The sequence below is a fragment of the Carassius auratus genome, unplaced genomic scaffold, assembly GCF_003368295.1.
Source record: "Carassius auratus strain Wakin unplaced genomic scaffold, ASM336829v1 scaf_tig00018563, whole genome shotgun sequence".
NCBI lineage: Eukaryota > Metazoa > Chordata > Actinopteri > Cypriniformes > Cyprinidae > Carassius > Carassius auratus.
The window spans coordinates 1-18,615 of record NW_020524898.1 but is presented as its reverse complement, the minus strand read 5'-3'; the positions used below and the strand labels follow the sequence as shown (position 1 = coordinate 18,615).

The 18,615-nt window shown below is 33.9% G+C and overlaps 1 protein-coding gene across 1 annotated transcript in view; it reads left to right on the top strand.

Annotated features, from left to right (window-relative positions):
- The window catches only part of LOC113076073 (tight junction protein ZO-2-like), a gene marked incomplete at its 3' end in the record, with an annotated part of 34,669 nt that extends 16,060 nt beyond the window's left edge, over nt 1-18,609 (top strand). Inside the window, 13 exon segments of the mRNA XM_026248741.1 lie at nt 6,055-6,166; nt 6,443-6,561; nt 8,339-8,402; nt 9,844-9,994; nt 10,383-10,491; nt 13,029-13,248; nt 13,463-13,644; nt 15,365-15,460; nt 16,167-16,246; nt 16,362-16,572; nt 16,993-17,093; nt 18,519-18,531; nt 18,534-18,609. Of these exon segments, the coding sequence (XP_026104526.1) occupies nt 6,055-6,166; nt 6,443-6,561; nt 8,339-8,402; nt 9,844-9,994; nt 10,383-10,491; nt 13,029-13,248; nt 13,463-13,644; nt 15,365-15,460; nt 16,167-16,246; nt 16,362-16,572; nt 16,993-17,093; nt 18,519-18,531; nt 18,534-18,609 (1,534 nt within the window).
- Nucleotides 18,610-18,615: the final 6 nt, after the last annotated feature.

Here is an 18,615-nt window from a genome sequence, read left to right as displayed (position 1 = left end):
GGGTAATAAAACTTCCTCTGGCTGTATAGTTACAGTATAGATTGATAGTATATTTAACAGGAACACATAGTCATTTAGAAATTACAAGACTGTAATGTCAGATACAGACTGTGGCTTTTTAGCAATGAGCTGAGATTTACAGCCCCCTTTTATATCTGCTATTAACATCCGTCTTGGGTGATCTGTTCACTAGTGGACCACATCAGAGACCGTATAGTGGGACAATCCATTCATAGAAAAACCAATGGGAGGAATCGCAACACTCAATATAGCAGCAGTGTTAAAAAAAGGCTTACTTTTCAGTTAAAAGATCCAGTTGCGTTTTTTTATTGTGGCAGATAATGCATACACATTTGAAATCTCTTTTTTGAAACTTCAATTGATAGATGCAACTTTTAAAGAAAATGCCAGTCAGATCAAAAAGCAGAAGCCATAATATATTACACTTCACATAATCTGAATCGATTTTAAATTGTATGCATTCTAATAAATTAAAAATGTTATTTTTTTTATATTTGTATTCTTTAATTTGATGTAATATGAAAATATTTATTATTATTATTATATTATTATTGTGAAACAATGTAAATAAATTAAATGTATATTGGTTAAAATAAAATTAAAAAGATATGTATGTTTATATAGTTTTGTTGCTTTTTATTTCAGTTTTAGTTATTTTGGAACATACAATTCAAATTTTTCATTTTTTCCCATTTTTTTTTTTTTTATAAATGCTTTTTATGGTTTTAGTTTCAGTTTTAGCTCACTGTAATATTGTCGTTTTTTTTTATTCATTCAATTTTATTCTAATTATTTTGAAAAATACATGGACATATGGATGTTAATAGCAGGTATCTTAACCCTGCTATCAGATACATAGACACACTTGGACACAAAAGATATTTTAAAACCAGAAAGATGCGCTTATATGAGAAAAAGCAAACCGCATGCTTACGACAGAAATGCTATTTTTGTGTTCTCTTTTTTACAGATAATACAGATATGTCATACTTTTAGCTGACGGACTGCAGAGACACTACATAAAGTCTGGTTGCCTTTAATCTTTAATCATGACTGTGCCTCAACAAACCTGTAAAGCTTTCACACTGTGCTATTATATTTTGATGCTAACCTTCTTTTTTAATACCTTCTTTAATCAATAAATAAGTCTACTCAATGTTACGTCTGTGTGGTGGTGACTTATTTAATCATGGCAGAGAAACTCTGTCTGGAAGCGTGACACAGTCTCTCAGATGCTATTTCATACTCTTCAGCTGTTGTTAGGGTGGGACAGCTGGATATCGTATTTTTCAGATCTACCATCCTCGAGGTATTAAATGCAGGTGGAAAGAAGTACATTTCAGTACAGAAAAAGCATGCATTTTCACTTCATGTATGTATTCAACTGCACTGGAAAATGAGTCACTGTATGCATTGTGTGCGGTTGGAGAATTACAGTAGAATCAAGATGTGATTTACAACCTGCCATAAAAATGCAGCACGTACTGTTCATTGCCTCGTACGTGCCATTGTGCACTACTTTTCATTTTGACTAGATGATGCGATAGCCAGCTTTCAGCTATTTCTTCATTTTTATTGTTCATTGTATTCAAGAAGCTGTGACTTTGCTAGTGTACGTGCTTGGATAGGTTGAAGGCTTACTGTTGGAAATCAGCGCTGTCCCTTGTGTCTTTATCCTCATTTATTTGGCATTCACTCCAGTTAGTTATGTCTTTCACAGTTCTATGGAAATTCAGGTGATTGTGTCTAAAGACAGCATGCACTCACAACACATTTAACTTCCGTAATGCACCACATTTTTATGTAAAACTGTATATTCAGTGAGAAATGAATGTAGGGTGGTTGTGTGTTGTTTGATTTGATTCGACTGCTATGAAGTATGCTATGCTATATAAGTAATAAAAATGTGATTTCTTTTAAGGATATTAAATAAGACCAGGGAAATGTGTTATAGAAATTAATTCAACACACTGTGTGTGGTAAAGTTAAATAATACCGAAATAATATCAAAGCAAAATAAGAATTATTCACAATATATATCAATATTATTATAAAAGTAATTTTTTTAAAATAATGCTTTTAATAACTAATAATATTTGACTTGATGAAAATCTATATATTTCTATATATTTTATATATTAAATATAATATAATCAAAGTATTTCGTAAGTATAACGTTATCTTAGTATTTATGTATATGGTGAATTTAGTTTTATATTTATGTAATGTAAAAATATTATGTAACTGTTTTATTGTGTGTGTACATTTTCTACAAAAATATTTTTCATAAAACATTCATTTTATGTATTTTTTTTTTCTTTTAATGTTATTTCTCTGGGGAGAAAGGTTAAAATTAAACCAAATACACAAATATTGAGATATCAGATGATATATATATATATATATATATATATATATATATATATATATATATATATATATATATATATATATATATATATATATACATATACATACACACACACACACACACACACACACACACACACACAGATGGAAAAGGCAAGAGGGGCTGGGTGAAATTTTATATATATATATATTAGTGCTGTCAATCGATTAAAAAAAATTAACTAATTAATCGCACAATTTTTTAAAATTAATCGCGATTAATCGCGATTAATCGCAATTAAAAGACTGAAACTTTTTGGATATGTAAATGTAAAATGTCAATAATTAATGTAAACTCAAGACAAAGAAACTATTTAAATTCAAAATATGATTGTTTATTGGAATTTTTGTTTAACTTGTAACACAGATTTTCTCATGTAAACAACATACCTGCAATAAACCATCAATATCCTCCAAATTAACTGTTGGCTTGAAAGCCATATTTATTACAGAAATAAAAACACAGGCATGTAAGTACCATTTGAATTTCAAAACAATCAATGCCAATAAAAAACAAAAATGATTTCCATGTTGAATTCTAAGTGGACTGCAAAAAAATTCCAAAGTATAGTCATTGCCAGTGCTTTAAGTGGGCCGGTACGCACAGGTACTCAGTACCGCCACTTCCAAATATAGCTCTTGAGCGTACTGCCACCTCTCCGTGCGCCCAGAACGTGCTTGTAGCGTACCGGTACGCTCATTTGGACATCTGTTTTAATAGAGGTTTTAATCTTTTACCTGCACTGCCGATTTTCAGAGCGCCCTTCACAATGCAAGCTTCCTAATTCATCCCACCCAGAGCAGAAACTACATTACCCATTCACCCTTAAGTAATACAAGTGAATAGCGCATGTGTCGCTTTTCCCACTGTTAAGTGTCAACAACTCAACGTGGCCGGAGAAGGTGTGTGAAACTCGTTGTGAGTTATACTAAAGCATAATCTTGAGTATTTATTGTCTGATAAACATTAAAAAATACTTAGCGTTACAGAAAGGTCTGATTTACGCACTGTTACAGTCATTGTTTTTTTTTTTTTTTAAACAATGACATTTGAGTTCATGATTTTAATGTTGCTGTTTCTTGTGGCAGACTCAATAAAGAGTAATGTTTCTTGTGGCAGACTGAAGAGTAATCCGGCAGTTTTATACTGAAACTTTCCGTCTAAAAGTCCTTCCTTGGTCTTATCCATATTTCTTTGCACGTTGAACACACATAGGCCACAATTGGAAATAAAAAAAAACTGCAACCGCGTTAATTGCGTTATTTTTTTTTAACGCGTTAAATATTTCAAATTAATCGAATGCGTTAACGCGCTAATTTTGACAGCACTAATATATATATATATATATATATATATATATATATATATATATATATATATATATATATATATATATATATATATATATATATATATATATATATAAATTTCATCTGTGTTTGTGTGTGTGTTGCACTCTCTGTCAATCTCTTCGTTATGTTGCTTGTGTGTGTGTTGTCACAGTAGCTCTGTGAACTACATCAGTGATGGTGGTTGTATAGCTGAAGCAGAGGTGCTGGCCATGCTGTTTTGGGTTGTATTCAGGGAATGTACACACAGCTGTCTCTTCTCTGTGGTTTGTCTCTCCCCCTCTTAAGAGACAGACTGTAATTTCATCCCCACCCAACAGATGGAAACACACCTCTCTCCCCCACAGCCTGGAAAACACCAGCTCCCTGCTCCTCCCTGATACTCCTCAGACACTACATGTACATGCACCCTAATAATCCATAAATAATCTGAATGATAGCCTAATTCAAATGAAATGCCGTTAAGTAAACCGTTAGAGAAACAGATCAAATTTCGTCATCTGAATAAATTATTAATATACTGTATATTGGGATGCTGCTTTTGATTTTTCTTTTAAATGAATTTAGCAACGAGAAAAATCTTTCTTGGGATCATTTTAGAAAAGCAAACATTACAGTTACACACTGAAGTGATGATGAATCTTCTTTACAGGACTTACGAGCTTCTTGATATTAGGATATCAAGACACTTAATGCCACTGTTTCATGACATGCTCAGAAATATATGTGTGACAAAACCAGCCTTAAGTAGCATGGATATATTTGTAGCAATAGCCAAAAACACATGGTATGGGTTAAAATTATACATTTTTCTATTATGCCAAAAATCATGAAGATATTTTTTTATAAATTTCCTACTTTACAATATATAATAACTTAGTTTTTGATTAGTAATATGCATTGCTAAGAACTAAATTTGGACATCTTTAAACCAATTTTGTGAACTAAATTTAGTTTATCTGCAGACAGTGCTGTGAGCATAGTTGTCTGTGTACTCTGTTAGCTCTGAGCATTAAGCCCCCCAAGCTCTGAAGCAGGTGGGCGGCATTGTTCTTTTGCTCTGTTATGGTTGGAGTGTGTTGTAGATTTGGAGGACAGTCGTGGGGTTCCGCCCACCAGCAGCCATGCACTGGACATGCACTTAGGTCACCAGCAGAGCACACAGTAACTCTTTTTTTTTTTTTTCTTCCCGGCCGTCACTACTTCTGTCCTGCTTACTCTTTCAGGGAGATACTTCATTTTCCTTGCTCTGCTTCTTGTTGGTTTTACTTGTAATCAAATAATTCCCAACTATCCTGGATAAAGTAGAGCTCTAGAATGGGAAATTAAAGGAATAGTTTGCCCTCATGTTATTACAAAACCTGTGATACTCTCTTTTGTGTAGCAAAAATTATATGCAGACATAGGATATGATACAAAAGCATAATAAAAGTAGTAAATGTAGATGAGCTGCTAACTCAAGAAATGCTGAAATTGAGTCATTGATTCACTGAATTGAACTTGAGAATGTCTGTTTCAAGAGTAAGTCATTCTTTTGAACCAATTCGTTTAAAATGAAGAGTTTAAAAATCCGACTGCATGATTTGTTCACAAATCAGACCGATTAGGTTCTCAGCTGTTTGACTGACTCTAATGATTTTTGGTTTAAGAATTAATCGGTAAAGTCTTCAGATCCATCCAGTTTTATGTTTCACTGAAGAAAAAAGTCAGGTTTGGAATGACATGAGGCTAATGGTGAACTATTCCTTTAAGTATCAGTATAGTGTCGATGTAATCAAGCATTAGCTGCTTTTGCACACATCTCTGCTTTCCAAGACAGTTTCTATAGATGTTATTTCTATCTGTCCTTTTTCTCTGCCTCTCTCAGGGTGTTCTGTTCCTAAAGATTAATCAAAGCTGTCCGACACACCTTCTGCCTCTGTATAACGCTGCTATTAGTCTCTCCACGACAGCTTTATGAAATTCTGGGCATTTGAGTCACATAGGCATTGCAAATCTCCATGATTTGTGTTGTGTGTTTGGTAAAAAAAAAAAAAAAGGCATGGATATGCTGTGGACAAATAAAACCATAGTATATACAGTATAAGAAGAAGTGAGTAAGTTATAACGGGGCAGATCTTGGCCAATTAACACCAAGTCGACAGTTACACGGTGGTCTGTTTTCTGTGGTTGTGGGTCCATTTAATTCTGTCTCTCCTGGGCCTCGTCTCTTTCTTGTCCTAGGAGTTGAAGGAAAGTCCATTGCTTCTCATTGTAGACTTTTGTTTCTTTCAGATATTTCTGAGATGGAGTCGTACCATTCCTACTCGCCTCAAGATGACCAAAGGTCACGCCAGTCTGACCTCTCCTCACACTCTTCCAATGATGTAGCACGAGAGAACGCCAGGTGAGGACCGCATGAAGATCAGCTCCTGATATGTTTGACACATAATAATAGTAATACAATGTATCCAAAAAGTCTTTGGACATTTAAATGGTTAGTTCACCAAAAATAATAATTCAGTTGTCTACCCAAAAGTGTGTTTTGTCCGTGTAATGAAAGTTAGTTTGGTCCAGTGTCTGGAAACCAATGATTTGTATAGATATCAAGCATTTTCTGGTTTTCAAATGTATATTCTCAGTTAGAAACTGTGTTAGAAGTACAATGTTGTTGTATTTTCAGGGAGGATCCTCAAAGTAGATCGGCAAAGACCGCTGTTTCATCCTCTCCTTACAAAACTCCAGAGGAGCCACTTCCAGCCCAGGAGGAGAGAGTAGAACCACAGGAAGAAGAACCACCACGTAAGAACAAAATTCTGTATACCATTTAGTTTGATATTAGATAAAGACCCAAACCTCTGGTTTATTGATAAAGCAGCAGAGGATTGGCAATGGCAATGCAATGTCAAGCACAAAATGAGAGTAAAAAGCTTTGCTGACTAATTCAAACAGAAAGAAGTTGATTTCATTTATTTGATGTCACATTCAGTGTCACATGATCCTTCAGAACTCATTTTCTGCCCAGAAAACATTTATTTTTATCAATGTTAAAAACAGTTGTGCTGCTAATCTTTTTATTTTATTTTATTTTATTTTTGTTGAAACTGATACATTTTCTTTTGTCACATAAATGTTATTTACTGTTGCTTTTGATCAATTTAATGCATCCTTGCTGAATAAAACAATGTATATATAATTATTTTTATATTTTATTTTTTGGCATTTTTGCCTTTTATTATTATAGGACAGTGTAGAGGTGACAGGAAGGGATTTGAACTCAGGTCGCCCGTGGCACAACAGCACTATATGTCAGCAGTAGGGCTGTGCGTTATGGGGAAAATATGTAATTGTCATTTTTTTTTTTTTTTAACAGATATTGCGATTGCAATTTTATTTATGGTTTTAAATGGTTTGCAAAGTCATGCTTCAGCTCAATATTGTCAATAATGTGCAGTACAGTATGAGTATTATTACCCTGCTGGGAAAAATAAATATATTACAGTTTTCATTAAACCATTACAAAATTCCTTTTTTTTTGGCATTTTTCCAATAGTAATTACTGTTGTTCTTTGGTTGCCATCTGCCATATTACATCCCACCAATAGAATCCATCAAATAGACACCATTATAGTTTACATCAAAACCAGTACAATTCCCATTATAACCCTGAAATAATTTTTTCAGCAGAAAAGATTATAATGGTTAAACTACTTTTACAGAATTAACTTAATTTCTGAATTTCACTGGAAATATTTATTTTTTATATAAATAAAAATTTATTTATTTATTTAGTCAGTTATTAAAGTATTACATATGTTCCATTGTATTTGGGATTTTAAGAACAAGTGGAAAATGTGCTGAATGTTTCATTTCATCCAAGTGAAATTAACAAGCAGTTAGACTCAATTTACATTCGTTTTAAACCAGGAGCCACACTCGTGCGTCAAGCCTCGTCCATACTGTCAGATGTGCTCGTGGAGATTTGCGGTGCAGGGTCAAGCGAGAATATAACCGAGTGCTATGAACTGCTCGTCCGTGATGCGGGATTCGTGCCACGTGGGGAAGAGAGGAGCGAGTATGAGAAGCATTCAGACACAGGCTGTGTGTGCGGTCTTCTGAAATGGGAATAGCGAACATGCAATAAGGAATGCTCTTGATATGCATTGTGACACAGCACCTGCAGTTACATAACGTTCTTCTTTAGTTTTAATTTGCCTAACTATTGATCTGACCCTGTAGACGCCATAATCCCACTCTGTCTTTCACTCGTTTTTTAATGGTGGGCGTTTATACAGTTGGCTAGACCAGAGCTGATTGGGGAGAACGGAGGTGCCCTCACTCTATTGGTTAGTAAGACCATTACTCTGGAACAGAGTAATATCACGTCCACATCGCAGTCTTTTGCGATTAACAAATCGCAACGTCTCAAATCGTGATTTTGATTTCGATTGATTGCACAGCCCTAGTCAGCAAGCTGTCCACAAGGCAGAATTTCTTTAAAAAATTACAAAATTTAATTATACTTTCAGTTGTTTCAGAATGAAACTAATGTCAGATAATGTTTTTATTCAATATGCAGCAGCAGTAAAGACAACGCCTAAAATCCTGCTCCGACCGAGCCCAGAGGACGAGGCCATTTATGGGTGAGTGGATGCTGTTAATATCCTGCAGGTTCAGCCCTCCTCACACATGATCTTATTCACTAACTAAACCTGAGGACTCACTGAGGGCTGAGTTACAATCTGGAGACAGAGCTCATTACACACAGTTTTTTTAAACAAATAGTTTACCTAAAAAATAATTATTTGCTGACCCTCATGTTTCAGTGGTTGATCTGTTCCGAACAAAACTTGGTGGTGAACTGTCTGTTTAAACTCTCTCACTAAAGGATGAGTGCACAGGAAATGAAATAGACATAGAGGAAGAGAGGCGGAGGGTCATCTGCATCACAGCCTCACAGACGGGCTGGATACCTCTGCAATCCCACTCTTTCTCTCTCTCTCTTAATCATCCTCTCCGTCAGCTCCTCCATATTCATGAGGTAGAAGCAGTCTGCTGCTGCTCGTATCCACTGGGAGAGGTTATTTTTGTGTCCTGCTCTTGCTTACAGAGCCGCTTTGCTTAAAGACCAGAGCTCCAGTGTGTTTTTACCTGAGCACAGGAGGAGAGAGCGGCTTTCAGCAGGAGAGCAGGGAAACCCTGCTGAAAAATCACAAGCCATGACCATGCATATGGCTTTTGGAGCATCTGGAAAGGATAAATAGAAATGGAATGGAAAAAAAATCTATTTTTTAAGTCTGTTTTTCTCCAAATATATTATATGGGAATAATTTTTTAAGTGGGTTTGTTGCATTTTGGAAAATAATATTTTCTGAAATTAACCTTTTTATTAGACAAAATTATCAGCAATTGAAGTATGACTTAATTGTTAATAATTAGCACTGTATCATCCAGGATTATTATAGTAAAAATAAACTGAAACTATATATTACTATATATAAACTGAAATATTAAAATAAACTTATTTTATTATAGTATTTTCTTTAATGTAGTTTAAGTATTAAAATAAATAAGTTAAAACTAATAAATCAAAGATATACTTAAGAAATAATAATTTAAAAAGCACAAAAACACATGGCAAAAAAAACCAAAAAAAAAAACCTACAATTAAATTTTAAAACTTGAAACTGTGAAAATATAATCTAATTCAAAATACCATTTCAAGCTAAGCTAATAAAAAATAATATTTTATGTCTGATAAATTCACTTATCAAAATTCACAGATATATGATCCTATTTAAATGGATTTATTTGAATTCAATATTTAATTTCAAATTTATTCTATATTTATATGCACACAATAAGCAATGGTATATATATATATATATATATATATATATATATATATATATATATATATATATATATATATATATATATATATATATATATATATTTTTTTTTTTTTTTTTTTTTTTTAAGACCTATAATGTCATTTTCATGATTGGTGTTGTCATGAAGTGATGTCACAGTTTTACAGATAAGATGTTAGCAAATCCCTAACTCTCTGCCTCTCTTTTTAAGGCCCAGCACCGTGATGGTGAGCTTTCAGAAAGGAGAGAGTGTTGGCTTGAGGTTGGCTGGAGGGAATGATGTGGGAATATTCATAGCAGGAGTTCAGGATGGCAGTCCGGCTGAAGAAGAAGGTCTCCGTGTCGGGGATCAGATTGTGAAGGTACAAATCTGGTACAAAATCTGCTCTGTGGACTTTAGCTGAATGATTTCATAATGTTCTTGTTCTGATCATGTTGGGTCACTTGTTTTTGGCTTTATAACAAAAACAAGCTGTTTTTGTTACTGTATCTTTAAATCTTCTGTATGTAAATGACCACTCTTACGATTATGTAACCTTATTATGCTTATTATGTAGTCTTCATAGTTTTCAGAAATAGCATGGGTGGACTGGAGAGGGAGGGAGCTTTAAGTCAACATTACGTCAACATATAAGTACAGTTTTCCATGTAATGGCCCCTTTATGAGGAGAGAAAATGCTTTGAATTTGATTTGCATTTGCCACATTTCCTTTTCAACTGTATTTGTTTGTTATCTTTCTTTCCCTAAAGGTGAATAATGTTGACTTTCGGGGAATTGTGCGAGAGGAGGCCGTACTGTTCCTGCTGGAGATCCCTCGGGGTGAGGTCGTGACCATTTTGGCACAGAATAAAACTGAGGGTGAGGGCAAGAGAACATGAGCCAAACTCACCCCCCCACACATTAAACACACAAAACTGCCCCTCGCTTCACTTCAGGACACACAAAAACACTGAATTATTTATTTATTTGTTTGTTTGTTTATACTATGTTATTTACAACATCTTTTGTTTTCATTATAATTACATTTTTTTTATTATCCTTGTATTACTTATCTATTTATTTATTTTTTACAACACCTTTTGTTTTATTATATTGCATAATCATTTATTTATAAATTTTTTAATCTGTGTATTTTTACAATACCTGTTGTTTTATTATAATGACCTTTTTTATTTATTTATTTTCTATCAATTGATTTTTATCGATTTATTTGTTTACAACATCTTTTTTATTATAAATACATATTCATTTATTATGTGTCTGTTCATTTTTAGAATTATAATTGCATATTTTATTTATTGTATTATATATCCATTTATTACTTTTTATCTATTTATTGTTTATTTGTATACAACCAATAACAAATACATTTGTTTTTATTATATTACATAATAATGTTTTTATATAATGATTTATTTATATACTTTTTAAATTTGTGTATCTTTTTATTATAATTACATATTACTTTTATTGATTTTTATCTATTTATTTACTGTTCATTTGTTTACAACACATTTTAATTATAATAACAGATTAATTTATTTACTATGTATGTATTTGTTCTTTTTTTCTTTTTAATTTTTTATTTGTTTACAATATATTGCTTTGTATTATTTATACTTTATTTATTTGTTTTTGTTTATAATTACATAATGTTTTAAACTATTTATTTCTTAATTTTTTTTTTTAATAATAATAATACGACTAATAATAATAATAATGAATTTAGTACAATCTACATTGACAATTTTAAACAAGTGGTCATATCCCACTATGATTTCTCACACAGTATAAATGAGTCTCAAAATATATATTTGGTTCCTATTTGTAAAGGCCTACATTATAGCATCCAGTGGGAGAGCTAGCGACCAATACTACATCAGTGTATGTGTGAATGGGCCCGGAAGCGCTGTGTCTTCGCTCTTCCCCTCCCCCTGTACACACAGAGCCTGTCGAGAGGCCTCGGCTTCTTGCTCATCACTACAAAACCAGTCGTAGCCAGTTTTGGCTGTTCCAGGGACTGCCGTGTCAAGTGTGGTCATGTGCTCACATGCGCAAACATGCTAAAATCCAGTTTTCATGTTCGTGAGCTTTGCTTTCTCTTGCCTGTTATGTGCAGAACTAAATGCCTCACATGAAAACCCCATGCTGATGTTAATTGGTTAAATCCTGATAAGTCGAAGGCTATTGGATTTGGAGTCCAGAAACCAAAAACAAGTTCCTAACCCCAGCACAAGACGGCGGGACGTCAGCACTGACACGACTCTCTCTGTTCTATCCCTCTTTTCTGCTGTCATGCCATCCCTCTATCACTCTCTCTCTCCCTGTCTTCATCTCTATTTCTCGTGTGGGTGTCTCGTGGGAAAGCGAGGTCTGGCGCTGTCAGGGGTTGAAGCTCATTTGGTCTGAGCCGAGACAGATGTGGTGTCAGAGCTTTAATCACGAGGGTGACGGCACCGCTGCAGGAAATCTGACTGCTGAAACTTTTATCCTTGACACTGTGAATCCTAAGTCATATAGGACGGAAGTTGTCTATTCATTGAAAGTTTTAGCACTTCGCAAATGATCAAATAAAGCAACCATGGAAAACGTGCATCATATTATTGAATTCGAGTAATGAATTACATTTTTATGTCTCCTATTTAAAATTGACATCTAAAATACATAATAAAGTAATACAACTATTTAAAAGTTTAATAGATGGAAAATCACTTGCAGCAATTAATCAATATTATATATAAATATTTGTACAAATATATTTATTATGTTTCTTTTTATTTGGTTTTTATAATCTTTTGAAGATTTGACATATTTTTTATTATAATGTATTTTTAATTGTAATTATGTATTTTATTTATTGGTATATTTATGTTATTTTAACTATTTATTTGATTATGTTTATTTTGATCTATTTTTGCATTTACAAAAACCTTTTGAGTTTTATTATATTTAATATATTTATTTTTATATATGTTTTATTCTTGTCTACCTATTGTTTTATTTCATCTGTTTATTTGTATTATATTACTTCTTTTTTTAATTATTATTACTTTACAGTCCCTTTAGATTATTTCATTGTAATTATGCATTTTATTTATTTGTATTTTATATTTATTTTATGATTTTATTTATTTACCTGTTATTTTATTATTGTTTTTTTTAATTCTTATTTAAAGCATTATTTAATTTTTAAAAAAAATTTTATTATAATAGCACTATTAATTTTTGTCTTGTTTCACATCTCAGTCTCAGCCTTCTGAGATGCATATTGCACACAAAAGTGAAATGCATTTTGAGTTGACCACATTGACAAAACACTGGCATTGCTTGCATCGTGCTCTCCCATTTAATCCCGAGACATGTTTGGGAGCTTATGTTTCTGTTATGTGTCCTAGTTTATGAAGACATCTTGGTGTCCGGTCGAGGGGACTCATTTTTCATCCGAACTCATTTCGAGTATGAGAAGGAGCTGCCTCACTGTCTCGCCTTCTCCCGGGGAGAGATCTTCAAGGTGGTGGACACCTTATATGACGGCAAGCTGGGAAACTGGCTGGCCATCCGCATGGGCAAAGACAACAAGCTGCTGGAGAAGGGCATCATTCCCAGTAAGAGCAGGTGAGAACAGAGAGGGGGCGGACAATTTTTGCATGAGATCAAAAGATAAACAGTATTTAAGCCTTTAATTCAGAAACAGCGCAAACATCAAATAGAATATGAATTAGTGTTTATATTGGAGAGCAAGCGGACTCTGCGTCTATGCTCTATAATGATCTATCGCTTTCTTTGCATAACCCTGCTGCTGCATGACCCCTGCTCCTGTGCTGATCAGAGCCGAGCAGATGGCAAACGTCCAGAACACACATAAGGGCTCAGGGAGTGACAGGGCCGACTTCTGGAGGCTACGTGGTCAGAGGGCGGCCAAGAAGAAAGATGTGCGGAAGAGCCGAGAGGAAAGTTCTGCGGCCGTCTCCACCCGCTTCCCTGCCTATGAGAGGGTGGTGCTGAGAGAAGGTGGGTGGGTACACTACAGGCTGTACTTTAAAGGTTATTCAGCAGTTACGTGTGGTTTTCTCATTATAGGCTGCATGCATCAAGATTATGAACAGTTACGAAGCGCAAAAAAGATACTGTGAATTAACCGAATGGTGTTAAATATTAGTCATTTATTATTACATTTTAGGGGAGTTGAGTTTAACATATCACACATTTGTTCTTTTAAATACACAAAAATTATGTATTTTTCTATATTAAATCAGATCAGATGTTTGTAATAATAAAGATGATTTTGAAAGTCTTTTATGCTAACAATAGCATTTATTTGATAAAAAAATGAATACTGTGAAACATTACGGTTTAAAGTAATTTTTTTATTTGAATATATTTTATAATGTATAGTTTATAATTATGGCAAAGCTGAATTTTCAGCATCATTACTCCAGTCTTCAGTGTCACATGATGCTGCAGAAATCATTTTAATATGATGATTTGGAGCTTATTATTGGCACACAGTTATTAGTCATGGCTCTAATTATTATCAATGTTGAAAATGTTTTTGCTGCTTAATAATATTTTTTTGTGGAAATCGTGTTTTTCAGGATTCTTTGATGAACGAAAAATTATAAAGAACATTTATTTAAAAAATAAATGCCTTCACTGTCTCCTATGATCCATGTAAATTAAGTGTCCTTGTTCAAATACAGTTTGTAAAGCTTACTGCAAACTTTTGAAAGGTTATGGACCACAATTTAAATATTATAGCTAAAACAGCTTTCAATTCTAACAATAAGAAAATAATTTGATAATAAAATAACAAGATAATAAATTTGACAACATTAAAAAGTCTTTATTATTCCAAACCTTTGACTGGTAGTGTGTGTGTGTGTGTGTGTCTGTGTGTGTGTCTGTGTGTGTGTGTGTGTGTGTTTGCGCGCACTGGTTTGGGTGGTTCATGGAGACATATATTTGTATAATGACATGGGTATGACAGAGGTATTACAATATGAAGGTGTTTATAAGGACACTGCATGTGTCCCCGTAATTCAAAAGGCTTTAAAAAACCATAGTAAATTATGTGTTGTGTGGGGGTTATCTAAAAGTGCACAGAGTGTTCTGTAAAGGGAAGGTTTATGTGTAGGATTGGTGTAGCGCGGTATAAAATGCACCACCAATAAACCACCAATACCAACATGTGTGTGTGTGTGTAATCAGAAAGCAACCAGAAAAATAATCTATAAGGTTTATACATCCCAAACTGATGCAATAGATGGCAAACTTTGTAATTTACTTATCATGGTATCTGTATCATTTACACAATAAACAGTTTTAATAATGCGATGGCTGCTTGCACACAACATTAGTCACATCTCTGAGCAGACCGGCCTAATACTGCTAATAAGAGTCTCTGCATACCCAAACAAAGAGCTGAGAAATTTTTCATACGTTTGAAAAATGGGCTCATCATCACAGAGAGAGATTGCTCCCTACACACTGTTCACGAAAAAAATTGCTAATAAAATCATCATGATTTATGTGACACAAACCACAGTCAGGAATTTGAAAAAGGCTGTTTTGAATCATTATTCAGGACTCCTCTGACTCTTCTTTAAACCCTTTTTACATAGCTAAAAGAGCATTTATTACCGTTAATATAAACCATTTTGTAATTTAGTCAGGCTTAAACAGATTACCTCTGCTGTGAAATCCTGATTGTAAGCCTTGTCTTCTCTCATAGCGGGATTCCGAAGGCCGGTTGTGCTGTTTGGACCAATCGCTGATGCTGCCAGTGAAAAACTGGCCATGGAGCTTCCAGACGAGTTTGTAATTGCCAGTGAGTTGATGCTGCTGTCTCTGCCATATCACCAATAAAGGCTGAAGGGATGCTCACACTCTGTAATTAATCTAAGACAATATAATGTCATGCTATTCATTTTATAAAAATATTAAAAAACAAATTTTACATGAATATTTTAGAAGTATATAATGTAACCATATATTAATTATAGTTTGCATATTTTAAACTCGTAGTCATGTGAATGAGAGTTTCAGACAGCCAAGTTAATGTTTTTGCCGTACAAAAAAGGTCTGCTAAATAAATACATTTAAATATAAAACATCAAGTAGAGATGGGGCACATTTTTTACATTTTCAAAATGATTATAATAATAATAATAATTAATCCTAAAAATGCATTTATATTAAAAAAATGATATAAAAGGTATTTTATAAAATTCTATTTATACATTTATATGGAGGATTTTTGTTTTTGAGGGGGGTCAATCGTTATGAATAATTCTATAATTTATAATGTAAAAAATAGCTGATATTATATATAAAAATATCTTTTCGATATACAAAAAAAAAAAAAATTAATTTAATGCATATTCTTGCATACCTGCTTTTCCATGTTCAAAAATGAATGCATATCAATAGAGGCATAAAAAACATTTGTCTTTTGTATTGCATTGTACATGTTTAGTAAGTATTCTTATTATTGGTTTGATTATACTTACTGTTTCTGTTCAATGGCACATCAGAAACAGAACCCAAAGATGCGGGATCAGAGAAATCCTCTGGGGTGGTTCGTCTCAACACTATTAGACAGATCATTGAACAGGTAATTGTGTATGCACACAAATTAATAATCAAAACGCATTGCATTCTTTTGTTTGACATAAATGTTTGTACATTTTACCAGTATTAAACAGTGACCAATTCTGTAATTGATACAGGACAAGCATGCTCTCCTGGACGTCACCCCTAAAGCAGTGGACACCCTAAACTACACGCAGTGGTACCCCATAGTCATCCTCTTCAGCCCGGACAGCAAACATGGGGTGAAGGCGATGAGACAGAGGATCATCCCCAGCTCTAACCGCAGTGCCCGCAAACTCTACGACCAGGCTCTGAAGCTCAGGAAAACCTGCTCACACCTGTTTACCGGTCAGTCCTGGGGGTCCAGACACCTCTTGAACAAATCAGTCACTATCTTCTCAACCCTATATTGTTCTGGATCATTAAAGTCTAAATTCACATTATTTGATTGTTCTCTCATTCTAATCAAAGATCCTAGCATTACAGAAGCATGTTTTGCTTGGGTGGATTAAAAAATAGATTATAAAATGATTCTGTTAATTGAAATGCTTATAAACTGAATTGTGGGGAAGTGCAGTAAAGGGAAGCTATTGTATATCGTAATTGACACGTATCAATATAAACTGACTTTGACACAGATTCCAATTCGAAAATCTCTGAGTGATTACAGCAGCTGATGGAAACCCTGTGAGATAAATAGGTCAAATTGAACCTAGAGAACAGTTGACCCAAATCTCTCTCTCTGTCCCTCCCCCATCGATCTGATAGCTGTTATTGATCTGAACTCGGCTAATGATGCCTGGTACGGCAGTTTGAAGGAGACCATTCGAGACCAGCAGACCCAAGCTGTGTGGGTCTCAGAGGGGAAGGTAAAAACAACGGACGATATAGTTCTCCACCACCTTCTATTCACTCTGTTAAAGTCAACATGAAACACTGTTTACAAACCGTTTTACTTCTGGCATCTAATGTTTTTCTGAACCAAACCGAATCTAAAATGAGGAAAAATGAAAGCTGGTCGCTGTATACCCCAATTCAATTAAATTCAAGTTTATTTGTATAGCGCATTTTACAATACAAATCGTTACAAAGCAACTCTACAGAAAATTATGTTTCTACAATATTTAGTAGTAGCTTATGGTGGTGACTGTCGGTTTGTGCACGTTTGACAGGATTTTTAGAAAGAATTAATACAAGACGTAATTGTATGTCACACTGGATAAAAGATTGAGATGCAGCATTGTTTTACATTTTCAAGATTTTGAAAACGGATATATTAAAATATATATTAAAATACAGCTTATAGTCATAATAATAAATACATGAATAATACACAAATATTATAATATTATGTATTTACATATTAACATTACATAATAGTGTCAATATATGATAAAATAGAGGAAGTTTTTTGGAAATGGAAAAATGGAATGGAAAAAATCTAGAAATTATAGCTTAGAGTAGTAGTACCGTATTTTCTGGACGATAAGTCGCACTTTTTTTCATAGTTTGGCTGGTCCTGCGACTTATAGTCAGGTGCGACTTATTTATCAAAATCATTTGACATGAACCAAGAGAATGAACCAATAGAAAACATTACCGTCTCCAGCCGTGAGAGGGCGCTCTATGCTGCTTCAGTGCCTCCTGAAGCCTACATTGACGAACATAGAGCGCCCTCGTTGCGGCTGTAAACGGTAATGTTTTTCTCTTGGTTCTTGGTTCTAAATAAATGCCGACTTATAGTCCAGTGCGACTTATGTTTTTTTCCTCATCATGATGTATTTTTGAACTGATGCAGCTTATACTCAGGTGTGACTTATAGGTCTGAGAAATACGGTAGTAGTAGTAGTAGTAAAAAAAAAAACAACCTTTGTTTTCATCTTATATGAATAAGAATATTATAATGACAGATAGAACAAATTTATCTACAACATCAACGTGATGAATCATGTACAGTACGTTAGTATCGGGCATGTGCATTAAAAAAAATCAATTTTGAGTTCATGTTGACTTTAATGCAACATTTTACAGCATCTCTTTACTTTAAGACTCCTTCATTCACATTTTCCCACTTTATCTTTCCCAGTATTCCTGAATTTTTTTCTTTACAGTTAAACCTACTAATGCATGCTTTCCTTTTCTACAAGTCATGATAGTCATTCCTCCTGGTTTTCTGTGCTTTTACTGTTCATCATTCTTCGGTGGTGCTCTACAGCTTTCGTTCTGTTTTGTTTTTGTGTTTTGTTTGTTTTCACTCCTCTCTGTACACAAGATCCATCATGTGTCTCTTTTAGCTGGAGGGGACGGAGGGGACCTTGACGTTCATGACGATCGCATGTCATATCTCTCAGCCATGAGCGCTGACTATCTCAGCATGGACAGCCGGCTGAC